The sequence below is a fragment of the Salvia splendens genome, chromosome 15 (genome assembly GCF_004379255.2).
Source record: "Salvia splendens isolate huo1 chromosome 15, SspV2, whole genome shotgun sequence".
Taxonomy (NCBI): Eukaryota; Viridiplantae; Streptophyta; class Magnoliopsida; order Lamiales; family Lamiaceae; genus Salvia; species Salvia splendens.
In genome coordinates this window covers 15,835,040-15,858,385 of record NC_056046.1, presented here as the reverse complement: position 1 = coordinate 15,858,385, position 23,346 = coordinate 15,835,040, and the positions used below count along the sequence as shown (strand labels likewise).

Here is a 23,346-nt window from a genome sequence, read left to right as displayed (position 1 = left end):
GGGTGACATATTCGAGATGAAATTTTATTACGTAAAAACATTTAAATTTGGTACATTATCAATAAGAGTACGATCATGTAAACTTTTTGTTTCATTTGTTTATCTGAGCTCCGTTTTCTCCATAAATTGCACAATCTTGAACGAAAAAAATATGTCTCAATGAGTCTAATACCAGTAATATAAAGAATGAAAACTGTGGGGGAGACATAAGATTTTATTCTCATCAATATAAAACGTGAAGTCACGCAATTTGATCATAAGTTTAATCTATTTCTATTAGTTAAATTATTGTTCTCACTTCTAAAGTAGTAGTGGTATCTTACTACCCATGTATCTTAGTATTAGAAAGAGACATATGAAACTTACCATAAATATATAGAAATTAATTTTGATGGATCACTCAAAATAAATTTATAAAATTGCGGGGCAAAGTATTTATACTGGGAATCCAAACACTATCAAATTAAAACACCATCAAAATTACAAACATTCCACCAATCATAAATTACATCTTAACACCCATCAAACTATACTTGGTAGTAGTACATATTTTTGTTGTGAAAGAAAAGGGAAATAAGGCTAGTTTGCAAAGTAGCCTTGGATGACACCACCTCTATTGAGGGACTCATAGTTAGGGGTATAATCAACACCAACCCAAACATTGAGCTTAGGTTCCCATCTATAAGCACCATCTTCGTCAAATCGCCAGTCGCATTTCTCATACTCATCTCCCGTGCACTCATAGTCGTATCTGTAGGCGACAAATGTGCCCATGTTGGTGGAGCAATTAAACATGGTGGAGGAAGGGTAGACCACCCGCTTCGTCACCTTGAACTCGTACTGCCCCCACGAGGGCAAGTGGTTCACAGTGTAACCATCATTGAACGAGAAGCACCGCACGCTTAGGTAGTTGGTGTGGTTGTTTGTCACCACCACGGTCTTGGCGTTAGGTTTTATGCTTGCGTGTGCCGAGGGGAGGAGGATGAGGAGGAGTGGGGCCGCCATGAGGAGGAAGGTGGTGGTGCTTGTGGATTTCATGGCTTTGCTCTTTTAATTTTGTCACTTCCCACCCTTCAATTTCAAATGTGTAACAACTTCATCATTCATAAGTTCAATGTTTGCAAATAGAAGCAAAGGATAAAATAAAAATATGCAATGATTGAATAGGGAACAAAATAACTCTATATGAATTTGGTGTTTTTGTTGATGCTATAGAACTCATGGATTGACTAGATTATATAATCTATTTAGGATGTAAATATTAAAAAGTTCTATGCATTTCAATAGATCAAATAAATTACTTATTATTTTCATTGTATTTTCTTCAATGTAATGCCTGCTCATAAACAGATAATCAATGCATAATAGAAAATGAATACGTACCTCTTTTTTTTCTCGAAGAGGAAAGCACAAGAAAATTTCTTGTGCAATTGAGGCTTCGAAATAGTGGGGAAGATGGAGATTTAGAAGAACAAAAGGAATATGAGGAAAATATGTGGGGCCTAACTTTATGATGAAACCAAAGGTTATTAATAATCGATGTTTGTAGTCTTTTCGTGTCTATACTATTTTTGGGCTGATAACGAATAACTATATAAAGTCTAGTAATTTTTTCCACATACATGTTATATTAACAAAGTTGAGTATGTACATTATCAACTTGGCGTTATGACGTTATCATCATAGTGTAATGTATATTTTATTTATTTATTTAAAATTAAAATAAAAAATAAATAAAATGAGTTATATGAATCTAATAATATAAAGAATTATTTTAAGGTATTAGAATTTTAAAAAATATTGACGTAGATTGAATCGCAAAGGTACATGGTGGCATATGGTTAGGAGTTGAATCGTATGAGGATTAAAAAGGACTAGTGTTTTTTTGTTTTTAGAATATATAATTAAATAGTTGCAATTTTTTTTTAAAAAAAATAAAGCAACATGCCATATCAATTACTTGATTTTGATTTTTGACTCAAGTTATGAAGGAGCCAAAATTACAACACTACCGTTAAAATTGTGACAAATTTTTCAAAAGGATAAATTAAAGCAAATTGGCTCAAAGGCCGTTTTATTTGATTTCAATTCTATATATCCATCAACCTTCAATTATCAGAAACAATAAAAAAATTTTGGACTCATGTACAACCGCGCAGATCCAATATCTAAAGAATGTGTCGGGTTCGGCCTGGCACGAGCCAAACACGACACACGCCCGTACCCACGAAAACCACACTGAGGACGCGTACACATTTTATAGTAACTTCAAGAGCATCAAAATAGGGAGATCAGACTCAACAAAATTCACAACATTACCCAACATTTACATGGTGTTAGAATTCGAAAAATACTACTCCAGCATAATATATCTCTGAACTATTTATATAACAACATAGAGCTACACTACACCTTACTTAGTTACTTATTATATGTCCCCACAATTTACTTACCAATTAGTCATTCTATCCTCAAGAAACTTATACCTCGATTCACGTTTGGATGTTCAATTCTTTTCGACCCGGATCTCATCCTCGACTCCTTCGATGGAGTGGAAAATCGGGTGCAAGTACGCATCCATCAACTGAGACTTGAACTCACCATCTAATTCAGTAGCTCCATCTTCAAGATCCTTGCTCATTGATTCCTTAAAATGGGAATATCAAGAAATAAAATATTCACATTCTGTGTTACATAAAAATCAAACTCTGGTGTGTGTACATCAGGATCCACCCCAATTAACGCTAGTCGGTCCCCACTTTGCGGGTTTAATTGGGGCCGATCCAGATGTATGGTGCATCCGCCCCGATAAGGGTTCACAATCCCCCCTTAGGGCTTAGGGTTTACAATCTTACCTCGAGTGGGTCATTCCGAAAAGCTGGCTCGAACCGATGCTTGCAGTACTTATGAAAGGTGAGAGTGAGAATTGGCAAAACCACAAGCAAAGGAGTGGAGTTTGTTGCCTTTTTTGTGCTCAATAGCCCCATTAGAAGTAGCTGTGATACCACCAAGCTAGCGACGATTCGATTATGAACATGCGGCCAAAACGCAGCGGCGCTCTCATATTTCTGGTTATACACATTGATGACCTGCACGAGAACAACGCCGACCATAACTTAAAACGAATTTCACTAACACCAATATGAGAATGATAAAGAAATCGACTCTGTCGTACCTGGTGGCGATAAACAAAGTAGGCGAAGGCAAAGAAGACCAGAATGAACGGAAGAAGGATCGGAGTAACAGCCATGTACACTATGCCGAGAAGGAAATACAACTGAAGGCTTGGTAGAGTCTCCGGAAAGTCGATTCCTTTAGGGCGCATCGCCTTCTCCAAGTCCCGTTCAGTTTTCACCAAGAACATGCGCTTTAGGTGGAAAAACGCTAGTGGTTTCAACCGGAGGATTTCTCCGGCAATTCCAGCCCAGCCATCGATCATTATATACGTGATAAAGAAACTAGCTTTCATCGGTATTGATACACCGATGTTTCTTGGGATCCTGCAACCAAAATACCTCATTCAGACAATAAGGCATGCAATCATACGACATTGTACTAGTCACAGGGGAACCATTATTGATCCTCTTAACAAAAAAAGGCGACGATATCCATCAGAGATATAGGAAATATTACTCGGTTGCTGATTGGTGAAGAAAAGCATTGAGTTGCTGGAACGCTGTCCCAGTCACTATGCTTCCCAAGAACACATTGACTAACATGAAATAGTAGTACTTTGCAGCAGTTTTTTGTTCTAACACAGATAGTGCAACGTGCCCCTCTATCTTCGACATCACCATTAAAATCGAAGGAAGAAGAAGCAAGAAGATCTTGAGAGCCAGACCAGGAACGAAGCCCTGTAGAAACGACTTCACCAGCTTCCTGCAGAACATATGAATTGCTTTAATCTATAAATTAACAAAATTAGAAACGAATTTCTCAGCCCGTCTCTCAAGCACTCGTTTCACAATAGACGTACAACACAAAAGAAAAACAAATCAGGCCTTCTAAAATCGAGAAATAGTCATGACCTTTCAACCTAAACTCTAGAAAGACTAATTTTCTTTACTTTTAAAGTTTTAATACAAAATTATACATATAGGGAAATAAATAATGATGGACACATTTAAATATAGACTAAAGTCTCAAAATGGTCCTTAACATATTGCGTTTTTGTTTTATTTTGGTCATGTTTTATTTTGGTCAAAAACATTATCTTTTGAATTATTCGGTCCCTCACATTTGAAATCGGATCACATTTGGTCCATTTTAGACGGTTCCGTCAAATATTTGATGATTTTAATTACCGGGTCACAAATCCGTCACTAATCGGAAGAAACTGATCCGTCACAAATCCGTCACAAATCATTTAAATTGTTTTACCTCCTTATAAAATATTGTCTTTTGACAACATTTCATATGTAATTCTCATCATACTATATTCGTCTTAATTAGCCATTCCAATTGTTTATTTAAAATATTTACGTTTTAACTTATATGATTTCAATAAAGTAAATATTTATTTTAATGAAATAATATTGTTTTGAATATTGTCAAAAGACAATATTTTATAAGGATATAAAACAATTAGTGACGGATTTGTGACGGATCAGTTTCTCCCAATTAGTGACGGATTTGTGACCCGGTAATTAAAACCGTCAAACATTTGACGGAACCGTCCAAAATGGACCAAATGTGATCCGATTTCAAATGTGAGGGGCCGAATAATTCAAAAGATAATGTTTTGGACCAAAATAAAAAAAAAACGCAATATGTTAAAAACCATTTTGGGACTTTAGTCTTAAATATAAGTAAACTACAATATCAGAATAAATGTACTCCCTCCGTTTACTCATAGTTGAGGCGGAACTTTTCAGCACGGAGTTTAAGAAATGGATATTGAGTGTGTTAAATAAATAGATAATAAAGTAAGAGAGAAAAAAAAGTAGGGAGATCAAAGTAAGAGATATTAAAGTAAGAGTGATATGTGTTCCTCCGTTCCATAGTAGTGGAGTCATTTCCTTTTTTAGTAAAAATCAACACATTTCTTCCCATTTACTTTACTCTCTCTTACTTTATTTTCTCGTCATCTCTCTACCTTTTTTATTTCCTACTTTTTTCTTCCTTTACTTAACTCACTTACTACAATTTTTCTTAATCTCCATGCCGAAAAGAAATGACTCCACTACTATGGAACGGAGGGAGTACTATATATGGAAATGACTCAACTAGAGGGAACTTCCCAAAATGGAAAAATGACTCAACTATGAGGGAACGGAGGGAGTAATAATTTTCAATGAGATACTATTACCTGTCAAGGATTGGCCTCAGAAAAGGAACTGCCTTCGAGAGTCCTTCAATATTGGCCAATGATTGGACGAAAGCAACTGGTATAAAGTAAAAGAAGATCAATCCAAACATAGCTACTGATATGAAGAGTTTACGAATGCTTAGGGAAACAAATGGTATTCCCAGATTCTTCCAATAGATATCGCGGGGTTCGGGGGCCCAATAAGTCAACCAAAGCGTAGGATTTTTGCTCTGTTGGGTCTGCGTGCATACAGCTGCTCCCCATCTCGTTTTGAAAGACACAAATGCAGCACGAGTGACGGCTTTAGGGTCTTTCATAACTTTTTCGCGTTCAATTGTCAACTGGCAAGGATATAAATCAGCAAGATACTAACATGAAAAATACAAATGAATCCGACCAGCTCATCTGAAGCCAGTCGGCACACTTACTTGCTCATCGAGATCTTTAATTTGTTGTTCAAAGTAATCGATTGAGTCGACCCTTTCACCCCAAAGTCCAAGAAATCCTTTCTGAATGGCGAAAACATTGTAATATATCGGAAAATGGAATAGTTACATAGTTTCCTCATAATATATTGCTTAAAGAGTTTCAAATTTCAATCAAAACAGGCAGCATACCTTTCTAGTAGGCCTCTTTTTTGGATTTCTCTCAAACTTCAGCTGATTGTAATCGAGCCGATTTTGAAGCTTAATTCTCTTTTTAACAAGTTTCACAAACTTTTTAGCCTTGTATACACCCTGGATAGGAAAAAAGAAGCAAAAGTCAGATCGATTGTATGAGAAAAAGTAATTAGTGTCTAGACAAGTGAGGGGCAATCTACTACCTGATGGCACAGATAGTAATCCGGATGGTTTCTCTGAAAGAAGTTGTCAACAGTTTCTGATATTGAACGGTTGGGATCACGAGGAACATTCCGCACTAGAACCTGATCAAGAGTGTTCATAACTTTGCATGCAGCTTGTAATTATAACAAAGCCTTACAAACTGGACTTTGTTATCACATGTTGGCATTTACAAACACAGCCCTAAATCAAGTACTAGCCCTAAACACGTAGTCATTTCACTGTGACAAGCATATATAATTCTCAGTGTCAAAGTTGAAACTTCTATGAACTACATAGCTGATTTTGAGCCAACGGCTATCAACTTATTGTGTTTGTTGATCACCGCTGCAGTGAGTTTTGGATCATACGCGAGGCTTGTTATAAGTAGTACAGAAACTTGCAAACAATTGGTTGATCATATTCAAGTGCAAATAAATCCAATAAGTAAGTTCAGGGGCTTGTAGATGTGATGAAAGAGTTAAATTTTCAGCTCATATTAATTAGTACAGGCAATTTGGCATGATTATATTACTATACTCGATTACAATAGCCACTGAAGTTTTAAAAGGCTAACCGTGAACTGAGCAGGGTGCCTGCCACATGAAGCCAAGAAACTCAGTCTCATCGATGCAACTTTATCATATTCCTTATAAAGCATGTAACAAGCCCAAAATGTAAATACGTACTCCAGGCCTATGTGGACAAAAAACCTGAGAATCCGTAGTGGTATGTGTTACATACCAAAATTAGAATAATAAAGAGAAGATAGAGAATAATGCACGATAAATGCAAACTGCTTAAAAGTGAACAGAAGTTGAATTCCATGTTCAAAACTCTACCTTGTTGTGTTACTGAAGGGTTCCATCTCATTTTTGAAGTGATAATAAAAGTCATGAAAATGTTTCTACTTTCTACACAATATCTGGTGTAGAAATAAAAAGCATCAAACTTACTTATTCGACTTGGGGTGAATATTAGATATAGAGAGCTTGTCAATGTTGTTAACAACCAAGTCGTGCTGCAGAAAAAACAAAGTGCTACCAGATGCATTCACCGGAAACAGAATTATTGCAGCAACAATGGCTATTGGTCCGAATATTTTCAATCTGGCAGCGGTAAAAAACAACCAAGTTAGAGGTAGTTAAAATGAACGACCGTTGCAAATTCAAGATAACACGACATTGAAGATCAAACATAAGCGACTGCCTGGACACAAAATTAGCAGATTCATTGTATACAGAGTCTAATAAAAAATGCAAATCAGATGGCGGAATCATACACCATTGATTCTGCTGAGCTATAAACGAATATACTATTTCATGAAAATCATGTCACGGGGGAAGACAGAGACCATAAGAGGTGCATGGCTATGGAAATACTCAAAACTATGACAAATTTATAATTCAAGATTGCTCCCATGTTTGCAACTGAATGCCCCAAAGCTTCAGAATGATAAGCACAGGGAATCATACAAAAGACAAAATTTGATGAATTGGAAGCTGAAAAAAATACATAATTCTTCCTTAGTCCAACGAAAATATCTACGGAGTTGCTGCGATATATCTTCTAAGACATTCAAAAGATAAATAGAGCAAGTTTTACTCGAGTTTCAAGTCCTACAAGTATAGCTCTACAATGATTATCCTAAGACGAGGAGAAAATAAGCCACCAGCAGGATGCTTTCTCTACTTTATTTTGTTTTGCATTCTTAAAAGAGACTATATGACCGCTGAATAATAATCAAGATTTCGACTATAATCCAATCCCAACATAACTTTCCTTCAAAATATTTTTTCTTGAAACTTTCTAAGATTCACTTTTTGGTAACTCGACAAACTAAATAGTTCATCCAGTTTTGCTTGTGCATTATATCCATAATAATTACTCCAAAACTAAAGGTCTTAACACAACTTAAAAATAGCCATTCCATTTTCTACATGTCACTCAAAATTATAACTATTCTAAATATGAAGTCATGCGATAACAAAAAAAAGAAAACCGAATGTATTCTCCACGACATTTCCATACGCAACATTTGGACTATAATCGAATGTTCAGTTGTCCACCCTAAAAATAACTTCCGTACAACATGTTTTTTTATTGAAAGATTTCCAATTTGGTCACTCAACAAATTTAAAACCCACTACATCCAGTTTTGTTTGTGCACAATCTTCAACAATATTAGATGTCTCTTTCAGTCTGAAGCTAAATCTATTAATACAAGTTAAAAATAGGCCTTCCGTTTTCTACATGTTACTCCAAAATATAGCTATTCCAAATATGAAACTCGTGCAACTACCAAATAACCAGAAAACCAAAATCCTCCCAAAATATTTCCACACGCAACAAAAAATAGTCAAAACCATCAAACAACAAGAACAATTTTCATCAAAAAACATCTCAAAAATGGAATCTTGAAAGTACCCAAGTGTGCAAATCCTCAAGAAAACGGCAGAAATAATGTCTTCCCTCCAAAAACCAAATTTCTAACACTCTCTCTGGAATTCAATTTTCAAACTAAAGATTTACTCCCTTCATACAGTTATGCTTGCTTGTGCATTAAAATCATACACATTTCCATACACAACAAAAAAAAACATTCACATCACAACCATCCAACAACAAGAGCACTTTTCATTAAAAAAGATACATATAAAAAATGGGATCTCGAAATTACCCAAGCCTGTAAATCCTCAAGAAAACAGCAGAGTCAAGGCCAGCATGCTCGATAATCTGAGGCTCTTTCATCTGCAAGGCCTGAGGCATCCAGTTGAGGAAAGTCAAGTAAGTCCTGTAATTGAGATTGACAAATCTGCCCACCAGCCCATCACCGCGGCGGCTGGGGCTGCTCCGCTGCCCCTCAATGTACCATTTGGTGAAATACACTCTGTCATTCAGCGGCTGAATCCTCAGCAAAGCAAACGCAAGCAAGAATGCAAAGGCGCCCAGAATGTTGATCAAAGCTGACATCCCAATATCACCTAGCGTCGCCATTTTAGCTCGGCCGAACTTCAAGAATCAATTTTTCTTAAGAATTAAGAGAGAGAATGCGTTTGGTGAAAGCAAAGAACGTATTTTTTTGAGGTGGGATTGCTGAAAAGTGGTTGTTGATGGGGATTGGGGCTGCCTAATTAGTGTGTGAAACCTGAGAAACCCTTATTCCGATGTTTCTTCTGGAATTGGAAATGGCAGGGGAGCAATTGAGTAAAAAGGTGGTGGTTTTGTGTGTGCTGTTTTTATTTTTATTTTGTTTTTTTAGTTAATCGAGGCTCTGTGTTTGTGTTTGTGCCTGTGCTGTAGTGGTCTGAAAACAGGCAGAGGAATTCTTGCTTTATTGACTGTATTTTGTTTTTTGACGTTGGGTTCTTCTCCTCCGGCGGCGGCGGGACGCCGTGGAAAGGCGGTGCCGGTGGGGAATCAAAAATAAAGTTGCTCTTCCGAAATTAGTGTTGTTTGGCTTAATATATTGTACAAATATTTATTATGTGTGCCCTTTTTTGTGTATAATATTCCATAACATGCGGTGTGATGTGACCTTTTTCATTGAGATAAAGATTAGTCATATTTTTAATAAACGAGGAATATTAATTAAATAGAGAATATCTTTATTAAAGATAAATGAAAGAGGAACAAAATATAATTAATTGGCTTTCCTTTTACTCATTTGGATTTCGGAAATATGTGGGAATATTTCTACTTTTATTATCACAAGTTTAGCCCATTTGTAATTTCATTCGTTTTTAAATGTCGTAATTATAATAATTATCTTTCGATTTAAAGAAATTTATATGTTTATGATTTGCATTAAACATTGATCGCACGATTCTGTTTGCTTATACAGAAAGCAATTGTGGCCAATCTTATCTTTTAAAAATGAGATGTTTCAGTTCAATTTGGATTCGAAAAAGGTGGTTTTGCTTGCAATTGAGGAGAGTTAGGGCATCCACAATGGGACGGAGGTTCCGGGGGACATCTCGACGAACTTTCCAAAAACACCTTCTGCTACGTCATAAGGACACCCCATTGCACTGCCATGTCATAAGGACATTCCACTACACAATGGCGGACATCCCCAAGGACATCCCGACGGACATCCATAAAAAACAATAAAAAAATCGGGACGTCCGCCAGGACATCCGTCATGTCAACGCAATGACGGACATCCGGAAAGCAGCGGAACTCCGGTGTCCGCAGCGGAAGTCCGTATCCGTATGCATGCTGCCTAATGGCGGACGTCCGGCACGGACATCCGATATCCGCTGGAACATTCGCCATTGTGGATGCTCATAGATATAGTATTGAAGTCTGGGTTATTCCGTTGATTATTTTATAATAGCACTCAAAAAGGTTGTTAGAAAATTTACCGACCTTGTAATTAACTAAATTAAATGATTTGAGTAGTACTTTATTAAATTTTCTTATTTCCACCTACTATTTACTAATTTGATTTCTTCAACAACAAAACTGGTCTATTTACAGAGAATTAATTAATTCCATAATATACTTACTTTAATATTTAAAACCTATACATAAATATAGGACTAATACATTCGTAATAACTAATGTGATAATTTCAACAATAAGGATTAAGGTGGATATATATGAAATTGTAAAATATTAACCATCCGATATATTTCCACGTGATTAAATAATTATATCATAGATTACAATTTTATATCAAGCCCGTGCATAGTTTATCAATAAATAGCCTTAGCTTTGGGGATTGTGGTAACAATTGCATATTTAACTCAATATCGCATGTATACTTGCTCATTAATATTTACTAGTGTAACACCTGTGTTGTGCACGGATCTTTAATTTATTATTATATACATATAAATTTAAAAATTAAGCAAACACATTTTTCTAATATTTCTTTTATTGTATGTATTAACTCAAAAACAAAATTAAAAAAAATATAATAGTAAATTATACATAATGATTAATTTAAAAGTAAAGAAAATTTTTAGTTATAAAAAACAATTCTAACAAAAAATATTTCTTTCTACTAATTTATGAACAAATAAATATAAAAAAAATAATTATATTGTGTCGTTAAACTGCAAAACGTGCTATGCACGATAACTTTTTTGGGTAAATGATATAATATTAAATTATTATGCATCAAAAGTAGAAAATTTAAAATTTATTTAATAGTATATTGTAATAATATTTCTCTATATATTACAAAATAAACTAAATATAGTAAAAGTTCCAAAAAACATCATGAAATCTGTAGAAATTTGTAGGAATAGTCAAACACTTATTTACACATACTGAAATGTTTGTTGATATATTATAATAATGTTTCTCTATGCATTACAAAATAAATTAAAAATCTCATAAAAGTTCCAAAAATATCATAAAATCATTAGAAATTGTATAATATTACATAAAATAAGAAGAATCAAACACTCAAGAATTGGCAGATAAATATTAGTATATGTAAAAATTGTATGTAGTAAGATGATCAAAATAAAAATGCATTTAAATCCAGAAATACAGTCCAAATCTTGGCCCTAGGATTAGATGATCTAATGGTCAATAATTAACCAAAAACACGGAAGGTCATAATTAAGCAATTTTAGGTCATATTATAATATTTGGGTTTAATGTCATGCTAAGATCATTTTAGGTCATGCTTTGTTAGCACGACCTAAAAATTAACTAAATATGACCTAAAAGTGTCCTACGTATGATATTGTTCTGTGTTTCTGTATTTAAATCTAGTTTTGCATAGATCAAAACTCATTGTATGTAATCATAAATAATAAATACAATATAAATATTTGTAGATAAATATTAATTCATTTAAATTCAAAATACTCTATTAAATGTAGTAGTTTATAGTAAATCTATTATAATTAAATATTTATAAGCATAGTGTATTTATAAATAGAACAAATTTTCTAAAATTATTAACCTTTATCACCATAATTGTCATGCCACTATATATTTATTCAAATACAATTTTTAAATAAGATTTCTTATTTTATTTTTGTTACACTTAATAACATAAATATTGTCAACAAATATTCTTTTCTTCTTAAATTATACAATATAGGTTATAGAGGTAAAAAAAAATTATAAGTCATCAAATCAAGAAAAGCAACATAATATTGTTTATAATTACTGATTAATAAATTTTGTTATACTATAAATAAAAATTGTGTGAAAAAATTTACTACTAAAGTTCATATACTATTGAACAAATATTTCATATCTAATTGTGACTTAGATCATGAGTAAAAAACAAACTCAACTTACTACAATAAAAAAATATACATAATTAGGGTAGAATAAAATGAACTATTAGACCTATATCAATACATTTATACAAAAAGTCCACCACAAAATAACGAACTTATAGAAAATGGGCCGATATTGTACCCATATAGTATAATTTATACCATAAATTATAAACCTACTAAAACATATAATGATTAAATCAATACAATTATAATGTACAACACAAATAAACTAAATAATACCCTCCATTCTCTATCCAAATAAACCTTAAAGTCTAAAGAAGAATCGGATTCATCATAACTGCTAGAAAAATTCGCCGACGACGCCACCAACACCACTCATCTTTCTCATCCGATTTCTACATATCATCATTATACATAATCAATTTCGAAATAATTCTCTACTACGGATATAGAATGTGCATGCTCTCAACTTGAGACTGAGAGCACCTTAGTTTCGAAACACAAGAATTGTATGATTCCCTCAGCTAGCCAATACATGTATTTATAGCCATGACATATATTTTATGATTAATGGAGAACCGTTACAAATTAAATTCTATTTGACCATGAAATCTCCAAAATTGAATAATAATATTAAAGTATTAATCATTTTTTTAATGGCTTAACCGTTTCACATTTAATTCTAATTTGGGCATGAGTCTCCAAATTTGAATGACACGCTTTCTTTATCATTTGGCCATGGAGTCAAAAAACTGTAACTGCCTCATTTAATCTAAATTTAATTTAAAAAGTGCCTGATTTTTCAGTTATGTCTAATGATATGTAATTAATGCATGATTGGAAGTTACAAATCAAAATCATAATTTAATTATATAGAATTAAAACTTATAAATATTAAAAAATTTGCCCAAAATTTTTTAATATTCAAAATAAGGCCAAAATCCGTCTTTTATATATGTATAGATAATAATCATATCATACTATTAATTATTATGTATAATGCTACAAACAATACGGTTGTGAGAATATATATATTCAAGCTATTTAAACGTGTCAAATTAATTATATAATTCTATTTCTAACAAACATATATCGTGGAGTACTAGAAAATTCCAACAAGTTAAAATGAAGAACCGATTATATATATTTTTGTTTTAAATTATTGATTTTTTCCGATAATACATAAGTGTGATGTATTTCAAAAGGGGGAATATTATATGCTATTCCATATTTATCTATTTTGAACTTTCTGACAAATGTCGTTTGTATCACAAAATTTGTATAGTTACATTTTAATTAATGCATTTGGTGGTAAAATTACGTCGAACAATCATCTGTACTATGTACTTAGAATAGAACGAAAAACATGGTATACATGTTTGTCATTTTGTGTACCTTTTCTTCTATAACTTCGTAATTTTTTGGTGTTAATTTCGAAACAACAAATAACACCGATATGGTATAGCACCGAAATAATTCAAGGGGGACAAGTTATTTTTATGAATACTCATGGAGGAGATCTCGAGAATTATCATATTTATAAATCTATACATATAACTTGAGCATACATTATTAATTATACACTGTTTAGACTTGTCAAGCTCAACAACAAATGCTAAATAATGTCATGTTTCCGAAGAATGTGGTCTTAAAGAAGAGAAGATGACGACTGACACCATCCCTGCAAAATTCAAGGATATCAAAAACTTCACCACCTCATATACCATTGGTGCTAAATAAGAGGCTAAGACTATATATATTATATAGTTTGATTTCTAGTTTTAATCTAAGCCTTTAGAGCATCAATAACGCCGCGGGTCGGGACCCAGGATTTCTAGTTTTAGTACAAGCCTTTAGAGCATCAATAACACCACGGGGCGGACGGCACCGCACCTGGGTCCCGGCCAGCGGCCTGCAACGTTGGAGGGGAAGGAGTTGCGGCTCAAGCCGCTCCTGTGGACGCGGGAGAGTCCCGAGGCCGCACCCGGTTGCGGCCCGGCCTAAGGGTATGGGGTGTTCGGGCCAGACCCGAACCCCATATTCTTCTTTTTTTTTTTGAATTTTTGCCTATTTATATACCATTTGTTAAACATTCTTCCATCAATTTCTCACTTTATTCTACCTCTATCCTTTCTATTTATTCCTATATTTTTTTTCAATATTTGTAATTTTTTATTTTCTAGGATTTGTAATTTTAATTTTTTAGGTTTGTAATTTTTTTTCGACTGAACAATGAATTTTCCGTGTTTTAATTGTTCAATATTTTCTATTTTATAATTAAAATAGCTTGTAGTTGTGAATAGTGCAATTTAATAGTTGAGGTCTGGATGAGGCCTATAGGATTATGGGAGTTGTGGTCTAGTAGGGCTGGCAAATCATGCGGGCCTAACCCGGACCCGACCTGTTAAGGGAACTGTAAATCCGAACACGAACCCGACCTGCTACCTTCAAATCCGAACACGACTCGCACTTGACACGAACCCGTTAATGACACGACATAATACGGGTTGACCCGACACGATAACGACCCGAACCTGATATCACACGATTAAAACCTGATATTACACGATTAAACCTTATTTTTCCAACCTAATTTACACAATTAAAATTCATTTTATACCATTTAAACCTGAATTTACAAGAATTTAAAAAAATTAAAGTAAAATATATTTTTTTAAATAATAGTATTATCTTAATGGGTTATCAGTATCCAACCCGCTTCCAACCCGAACCCAACCCGAAATTATCGGGTTCTTAATGGGTCAACCCGATAAGGACACGAACCCAATAAGGCTTGACCTAAACCCAAAAATTTTGTGCGGATTCCTATCGGATTATCGTGTCGTGTCGAAAATTGTCAGCCCTATGGTCTAGCCCTAAAAATTAGGGGAATAATGACGTGGAGGAGACTTGAGGTCTGGATCCGGGCCGGGGTTAATGATGCTCTTATATTTATTCGAGAAGCTCAAATCAAATGTACCAGTCGTCTTGGGACATCCTTTCTTAGCTACAAAAAATGCATTAATTGATGTACCAAAATGAGAGCTCGCACATGGTGTGAATAAAACAGATTCTCCATATACAGGTAATTTAGAAGATTATAAATGCACAATGAAGATAGAGAAAGAAGATAGGGAAGAAAGCAAGATTGTGAGAGTAATCCAAGATTTTGGAAAAGCGAACACTTGTGTCTCATGCAAAATGGTGGAAGAAACAAATGAAAATTATCTCTATCTTTCAAAGCATAAAAAGGAGGATTCACCAACCTCTTATGAACTTGAAGGTGTCAATCTAACCATTGTCGGGAAACCCAACCAGAGTAATTTAGTTTTAATTTTAATTAGTAATAATATGTGTTCAAAAGGTATGTGTACCAGCTATGTCAAATAGTACATGATTTTGAGGCTGATGGTAGCAATTGAAATAAGAACTCGTTTAGTTGTACTGATAGGCCATGATAGGGCCACCTATCGGAGGTATATCAGGTGTTTGGTTGCCATGATACTACTATCTCTAAGCCCGAAAATTTGCTAAAAGCCCGCCTAGGCCCGGTGGACTATCCACAAATGTGTGAATACACTATACCACACAAAAGCAGTGATAGTGTACTGTTCCCCTATGATAGTCAATATTGCCCTCTTTCTCTCCCACTTTTACTCACTCTCTCTCCCTCCTGCAACTCTTCTCTCACCCCTAATTTTACTCACTTTTCTCTATCTTCTGCAAATCTTCAAAGCTCATTCTATTGAATGATTTTGGTGATGTTTTTATTGTATTTTTGGAGTTGGGCTTCTCAGAGCTTGCAATTGAGATCGCCGTCAAGAAGTACGTTCGAAGGCTTAACGTCGGCGTGGACGATGTGAGGGGCGCAGGTATCGTGAAGGTGGGGACGAACGCGACGGCGGCGCGTTGATTCCACGTGAGTGGAGGAGTGTGGGAGGCGTGATGGAGCTTGTGGTGCAAGGTGCCGTTGGGGACGAACTCCATTATCAGGGCGCCTTGATCTTCCGCGTAGCCGAGGAGCTTCACGATGTTTGGGTGGCGGATGTGGAGCAGGATTTGGAGCTCATGGTTGAAGGCGGCGTACACGCGCTGGCTGCTGCGGTAGAGCTTGACGGCGGCGGTGGAGTTGATTTTTTTACTATTAAATCATTATGCAACTAATTAGAGGCATATAATTATTTTTAGAATTTTATTATCATTTTTAATAATTAAAAACTCGTAACTATTAGAGTTGATAAATTCAAAAGTCAGAATGTTATTTCTTCAAAATCAATCTTTTTTTCAAATTTTCAATGGAAAATTTAATTTGTTCATCTTTTCTTGGGACATTTTAATTATGATTTGTTGATTATCGTTACAATATTGATTATCGTTAATAATTTTATTGATAGCATCATCATTAACACCAATTTACTTAACTTAATCATAAAATAGAGATACACATTTACATACAAATATATTTAGTAACAAGGACATTTCTGTCATTTTACATCTTATCTATAAAACACTATCTTGTCAATCAAACAACATCATAAAAATACTATCAGACACTATCTCATTTTCGGCCCGAAAATGCTATCTTAAGATAACTATCTTGCTATTTTCTATCATGGCAATCAAACGAACCCTAAATGTATGTCTACATTGAACAGTTGGTAGAGATATCAAGGAAACATTGGGAATAAACTCACAGTGTTATTGCACTAGGGCTATGTTATCATATTTTGTAACTTGAATTGTTTTTAGTTCTTATAATTTCTACAAAGTATGAGGTTATGTCACTTTTATCTTTAACTTTTGAAAATCCTTTTCTGATTTTTTTTCTTATCTTGGGAGTTATACTCTTTTACAAGAGAGAAGCATCAGTATGCTTCGCAGATGGTAATTTCTCAATTTGATCTCTTTGGCAGGTGAAATATGCTATTTTGAGCTTTTGCCACCATGGTACATAGCATTCCAGTTAGTTGTTTATTAGTATATTTTTGTTTACTTTGTCATTCGTAGGGGTTGAAAATTCTTTTTTTCTTTTTAAAGTGGAGACAAAGCGAAGATTGCAACAACAATATATGACTCTTAATTGTGTTTCTAACCTAGCTAGCTGATTTTTGTGTGAATATTTACATTTATAAACGATTGATTAAAGATCAAAGTAGGAGTGATCATTCGGGTTTCGGTTCAGTTTTTTGCCAAAACAGAACAAAACCCGAAAAACCGAATTTAGTTCAAAACACAAACCGAACCGAACCCAAAAAAAAAAAATCAAAATCGAAAAACCGAAAACCGAAAACCGAACAAAACAAAAAAACCAAAATTTTCAGAAAAAACCAAAAAAATATGGAGTATATATTAATATATATAATTTATTTAATTTTATACATATAGAATATAAATATATATAATATAAAATTAATAGAATATATATAATACATATTATATAAAATATATTAAAAGAATATATATTATATATATGATATAATATATTAAATTGATAGAATAAATATATATAATTCGGTTTTCATTTTTTTTACCCGAACCAAACTGAACCGAACCGAACCGAACCGAAAAATCAAATTTTTTATATTTTTAAAACTGAACCGAACCAAAAAACCGAACCGAATTTCTAAATTTCGGTTTGGTTCGGTTTGGATATTCAGTTTTTTTGCTCACCTCTGGATCAAAGGTATGAATGTAGCTATTCTTAGAGCATCCGCAGCGGTGAGTGGACACGCGTCCGTCCGTGCCAGCGACGCGACACCGCCTGCTCGCCGCTACGCTCTTGCCGCTGGCGCGGCGCTGCGCGATGCATCGAGCACGTCCGTGCCATCGAGCAGCTGACGTGGCGCGTTTTGATTGGCCAACGGCATTTCCGTTGGAATTCTTTTAAAAAAATCGTAAACAATACCAAAAAAAAAATCAGAATCCCAAAAATATGGCCGTTTTTTTACCGTTTTTCTGGAATTTATTTTATTCCCAAAATCATCTATAAATACACACATTTATCATCCATTTTTCACATCAAATCATCTCCCATTCATCTCTCATTCATATTTTTCCATACAACTTATCTACATCTTTCTCTCTCATTCAAGCCCTCTCAAATGGATTTCACCAATCTCATTGCGGAAGCGGAGCGCGAAGAACAAGAATACTATGAACAATATTGTGCCACCTATGAAGCCTATGTCACCGCGAATACCCCCTCCTCCTCGGCCAACTAGATCAACTCGCCGCTATATCCATCGTGACCGGGAGGGAGCCAACGAAAGGCTCGTTGCCGACTATTTTCCCAACCAGCCGCGGTTTTTGGAAGATTACTTTCGGCGCCGTTTTCCCATGTCAAAACGCTTGTTTATGCATATTGTCAACACATTATCCGCCCGTGTTGAATACTTTCAAACAAGTACAGACGCAACCGGTCGACAAAGTCTCTCGGCATTGCAGAAGTGTACGTGTACCATCCGACAACTTGCTACTGGGCAAACGGCTGACCTCTTCGACGAGTTTTTGCATGTCGGTGAGTCAACTGGAATCCTTTGCCTTAAATTTTTTTGCGACGGCGTTCATTCAGCTTTCGGTGAGGAATTCTTTCGGGCACCCACCACCGATGATTGCCAACGTTTGCTTCGTCTTCACGAAACAGTCCATGGTTTTCCCGGTATGCTTGGCAGCATTGACTGCATGCATTGGAGGTGGAAGAATTGCCCGACTGCTTGGAGGGGGCAACACTTAAGCGGCCACAAAGGCGGCGGCCCAACACTTATCCTTGAAGCGGTTGCCGACTACCGCATATGGATTTGGCATGCATATTTTGGTATTGCAGGATCCAACAACGACCTGACCGTGCTCTATTCTTCACCACTCTTCAATGATGTTTTGAATGGTGTAGCACCGGCGATCGACTTCACCATCAACGGAAATGCATACCACATGGGTTACTATCTCGCCGATGGTATCTACCCAAGGTGGTCGACTTTCGTGAAGACGCTCAGCAACCCGCAAGACCCGAGACGGGTTCTTTTTGCGCAGCGTCAAGAGTCTGCTCGGAAAGACGTCGAAAGAGCTTTTGGGGTCCTTCAAGCCCGATTCAACATTTTGAAGGCCACGTCTCGGCTGTGGTACGTGAAAAATATCGCCGACATCATATACACATGTATTATCTTGCACAACATGATTATAGCTGACGAAGGACCAATGGCGGCTAGCTTTTACGACGAGGATGAAGCCGGAAGCTCAACCGCGAGGTCTCCCCCATGCCGAGGTGTGCATACGACGGTGGGCGAGAGGATCGAAACAAGGAACACAATGGGCGATACCCGAGCCCACATTGAGCTACAAGAAGACCTAATCAAACACATTTGGGCGAGATTCGGCCACGAGTAGTGGATTTTTTTAATTCTATGAATTTAATTATGTAATTTATAATTTTTAGGATTTTAATTATGTAATTTTTAATTTTTTTGTAATTTGTACTAGTATTCGGGATATTTTTAATGCATTTTAATTTTGTGGGAATGTTTTTATTTAAATTGAATAATAGAATGGTGGGACCCTTGAGCTTGTCCTTGCGGAAGAGCACGGACGTGAGTGTTGTGCCCTTGCCTAAGAGCAGGGAGTAAAAGTGGATCCGGACCCACATCCGTGCTCGTTGGTAAGAGCACGGATGAGGATGCTCTTACCTTCCAATTTTTATCATGTTGAACGAATGAGAAATTATTTGATTGATTAAATATATCTAACAGAAAAAAAAAGTATTTACATCAATATAGATGTGAACTATAGTCTGACTCAAAATCAAATAATTTTGAACTATACAGATAGGCAATATTGTTCAAAGATGCTTTTCTTTTAAGGGGATATTATATGCTTTTTGTTGAGCTGGATATATAAAAGATTAAACCTTTATGCACACTGTTGGAAAGAAATCATGTAATTAAGACAATTGATTCTTACCATAGCTAGATTATCTCCTTACCATATGAAGGATTGATTGTATCTATAAGAATTGTAACCCTAGCACACAATGAAATCAAGAAACATATTCATCAAACTACCGATCCTAGTTTCTTCATGGCATCAAGAGCAGGAAAAAGATCTCTGGCTCAGAGAAATCTCATCATTGCCGTGTAATACCCATCTCGGCCTTCACCTAAAATCAAACACAATCAACCTCACCCAAAATGTCAGACGGAGCAGAAGAGAAGCCAACAACAGAAACCTCAACATTGAGGACAAACAAGAACGTTACCGTGGCGTTCAAATTGAACGGGAAGAATTACCCGTTATGGTCGCGCTTAATGAAAGTCGCGATAGGAAGCAGGAGAGGATATACGCATATCCAAGACAAATCACCGGAACCCGGCAGTAAGGGTTACCGCGAGTGGGAAGAGACAGATCTCGTGGATCATCGACAACGTCGAGCACGATATCATTGCCGACTTCGCCCACCACCAAACGGCCAAGGCGTTGTGGGATAATCTCGCGATTACGTTCGAAGGAAAGGCGGATCCATATCAGATATATGACCTGGAGGACAAGATAACATATATGAAATAGAGAAATCTCGACGTAGAAACATATTACCGTCGTCTCCACGGATTGTGGATTAGCATTGATCGAACCCAGAAACAACCGGTCACATGCTGCGATAAGGGGATCGGGCAGTATCTACAACACGCGAATGACAAGAGGCTCATCAAATTCCTCACGGGCCTAAATCAAGAATACGACCACATCCGACGGGAGATCCTCAAGGAACAACCGTACCCCTCAGTCGAAGAGGCCTACGGATGGGTGAAGAAGGAGGCGGCTCGACAAAGGATCATGCCGCCGGCATCAACTCCACCCACCGGAGACCCCTCTGGCATTGGAAGTGCCGATGCATCATCGGGGGAGATAGGCTACAGATTCGGGGCACAAAGAGATCGACCGAACAACCGAGGGAGCCAGCAGCGTCCGTCACCAGCCGGAAACCACCACCAGACCGCAGGTACCGGAGGGAGACCGGACAAGAGCAAATTGTGGTGCTCCCATTGCGGGAAAAACAAACATACGAGGGAGACCTGCTTTCTCCGGGTAGGTTACCCGGAATGGTGGGACGAAAAACAGCGAACACGAGCCCAAGGAAAGCTCGCCGCCTTCGGAGTCATGGAAATCAGTCAGCGACAGCCCCCAAATCAGAATCGGGAAGGGGAAATTGATGGAGGAAATTCAACCGGTAACCCTCCCCAGCCAGAAATCGGCGGTGGAGGTGGTAGCAGCGGCGGCGGGAGCGGCATCCGGATCGGGAATTTCGTGGAACGGACCGGAGCAACGACAGAGAGTCAGAATTGGAGGAGCGGCGGAGGAGGTAAAGGGTTTGATCTTCGATCAAACCCTAATAAGTCTCTTCAATTGTGTTTTTATCCCCAGCACTCTCAAAAATTACAAAATAAACCCCACCATATTAAAATGAAACCCCCAGACTCTTGTTATTTCGAAAAAGCCCCCACACTTGCTAAAAATCCGAAATTGACCCCAAAAGTTGACCAAATTAATGTCCAAAACCGTTTTGCACCCTTGTTAAGTATTTCCGCTGCATACAACGTGCAAAATAGTGATAGGATTGATAAAAGAGGTTGGATTTTTTATTGTGGAGCCACAGATACCATGATCCCTGAAAGAACGGACTTTAGCGATTTTAGTGAAGTCACTAAAACCTTTATTAGAACTGCGAATGAGGAGTTAATTAAAGTAGCAGGGGCAGGAACCATAGAAGTTTCTCCGAGTCTTCGATTGTCAAATTGCTTATTTGTGCCAAGCTTGTCTCAAAGATTGATGTCGGTTAGTCATGTCACACGGGAACTACAGTGCACCCTTGTGATGCACCTAAATTGTTGTGTTTTGCAGGATATTCGGACGAGGAAGATCATTGGGCGTGGCACTGAGAACAATGGACTCTACTACGTGGATGGGGTAGTTCAACATGGCAGTGCAATGCTAGCTCACGGATCTACAAGAGAAGAGGCTTGGCTGTGGCACAAAAGATTAGGACATCCTTCTTATGGTTATTTTCAACTTTTGTTTCCTAACTTTAAAATTCCTAAAGATTTTTCCTGTGAGACATGTGTTTTGGCCAAGAGCCATAGACAATCTTTTAAACCTTCGAATTCTCGTATGAAATCTATGTTTGAACTTGTGCATGCTGATGTTTGGGGACCTGCGCCAGTTATTGGGGGAAAGGGATTTAGATACTTTGTAACTTTTATTGATGATTGCACTAGGATGACATGGGTTTATTTCTTGAAACACAAATCTGAAGTGGTTGAAAAATTTGTTCTTTTCTTCCATATGATTCAAACTCAATTTCAAACCACCATAAAAATCCTTAGGTTCGATAATAGGAGGGAATTTGTCAACAGTGATATGTCTGATTTTTTCCGAGAAAAGGGCCTTATTCATCAAACTTCGTGTGCGTATACACCCGAACAAAATGGGGTAGCCGAGAGAAAGAACAGAACAATCCTAGAAGTAACCCGAGCTATCATGATTGACTCCAAAGTCCCAGCCAGAAGCCGTGGCAACTTCCATCAACCTCATAAACCGATTACCCACAAAAATCCTCAACAAATCCCAACAAGCCAAAATACCTGAATCCCAGAGTTTGTCACCAAAAGTTTTTGGATGCACAGTTTATACCCATATTCCCAAACATGAAAGAACAAAATTTTCTCCGTGTGCTACCAAATGTGTTTTTGTGGGGTATGGAATCAACCAGAAGGGATATCGTTGCTTTGACCCAAGTACCAGAAAGGTTATCACCACCATAAACTGCACCTTCTCAGAAACCGAGTTCTTTTACACCCACCACCTTAGCAGTCAGGGGGAGCAAAATCCTGAAATTAATCATAGGGACTGTCTAAGTTGGTTTGTGTCACCTCCAAGTCCTTCAATTGAGGATCCACCAGAGACGGTAGCGGTCACTGCCGCCGAACAAGCCTCCCCACCAGAGTCTCCTCAACCA

The 23,346-nt window shown here is 36.6% G+C and overlaps 2 protein-coding genes across 2 annotated transcripts; both read right to left on the bottom strand.

Moving 5' to 3' along the window:
• Window positions 1–463: 463 nt before the first annotated feature.
• On the bottom strand, window positions 464–1,522 carry LOC121768099. The gene is made up of 2 exons (XM_042164460.1): window positions 1,384–1,522; window positions 464–1,071 (listed from the first exon to the last, which is right to left on the bottom strand). Exon 2 carries the CDS (start codon window positions 1,036–1,038, stop codon window positions 580–582), a length of 459 nt encoding a protein of 152 aa, XP_042020394.1. The 5' UTR covers window positions 1,039–1,071; window positions 1,384–1,522; the 3' UTR covers window positions 464–579.
• Window positions 1,523–2,255: 733 nt separating this feature from the next.
• LOC121769178 (CSC1-like protein At1g32090) lies at window positions 2,256–9,579 on the bottom strand. Its single transcript, XM_042165898.1, has 11 exons — window positions 8,810–9,579; window positions 7,086–7,238; window positions 6,707–6,842; window positions 6,132–6,233; window positions 5,926–6,045; window positions 5,737–5,817; window positions 5,309–5,649; window positions 3,634–3,879; window positions 3,176–3,500; window positions 2,856–3,089; window positions 2,256–2,647 (listed from the first exon to the last, which is right to left on the bottom strand). The coding sequence occupies exons 1-11, from the start codon at window positions 9,124–9,126 to the stop codon at window positions 2,507–2,509; spliced, it is 2,196 nt and encodes a 731-aa protein (XP_042021832.1). The 5' UTR covers window positions 9,127–9,579; the 3' UTR covers window positions 2,256–2,506.
• Window positions 9,580–23,346: the final 13,767 nt, after the last annotated feature.

Coding starts and splice junctions, on each gene's coding strand:
- LOC121768099 (XM_042164460.1), bottom strand. CDS start 1,038: ATGAAATCCACAAGCACCACCACCTTCCTCCTCATGGCGGCCCCACTC.
- LOC121769178 (XM_042165898.1), bottom strand. CDS start 9,126: ATGGCGACGCTAGGTGATATTGGGATGTCAGCTTTGATCAACATTCTG. Junction 3,090..3,175: donor ACTTTGTTTATCGCCACCAG/GTACGACAGAGT, acceptor GTTCTCGTGCAG/GTCATCAATGTGTATAACCA. Junction 2,648..2,855: donor TTCGGAATGACCCACTCGAG/GTAAGATTGTAA, acceptor TCCCATTTTAAG/GAATCAATGAGCAAGGATCT.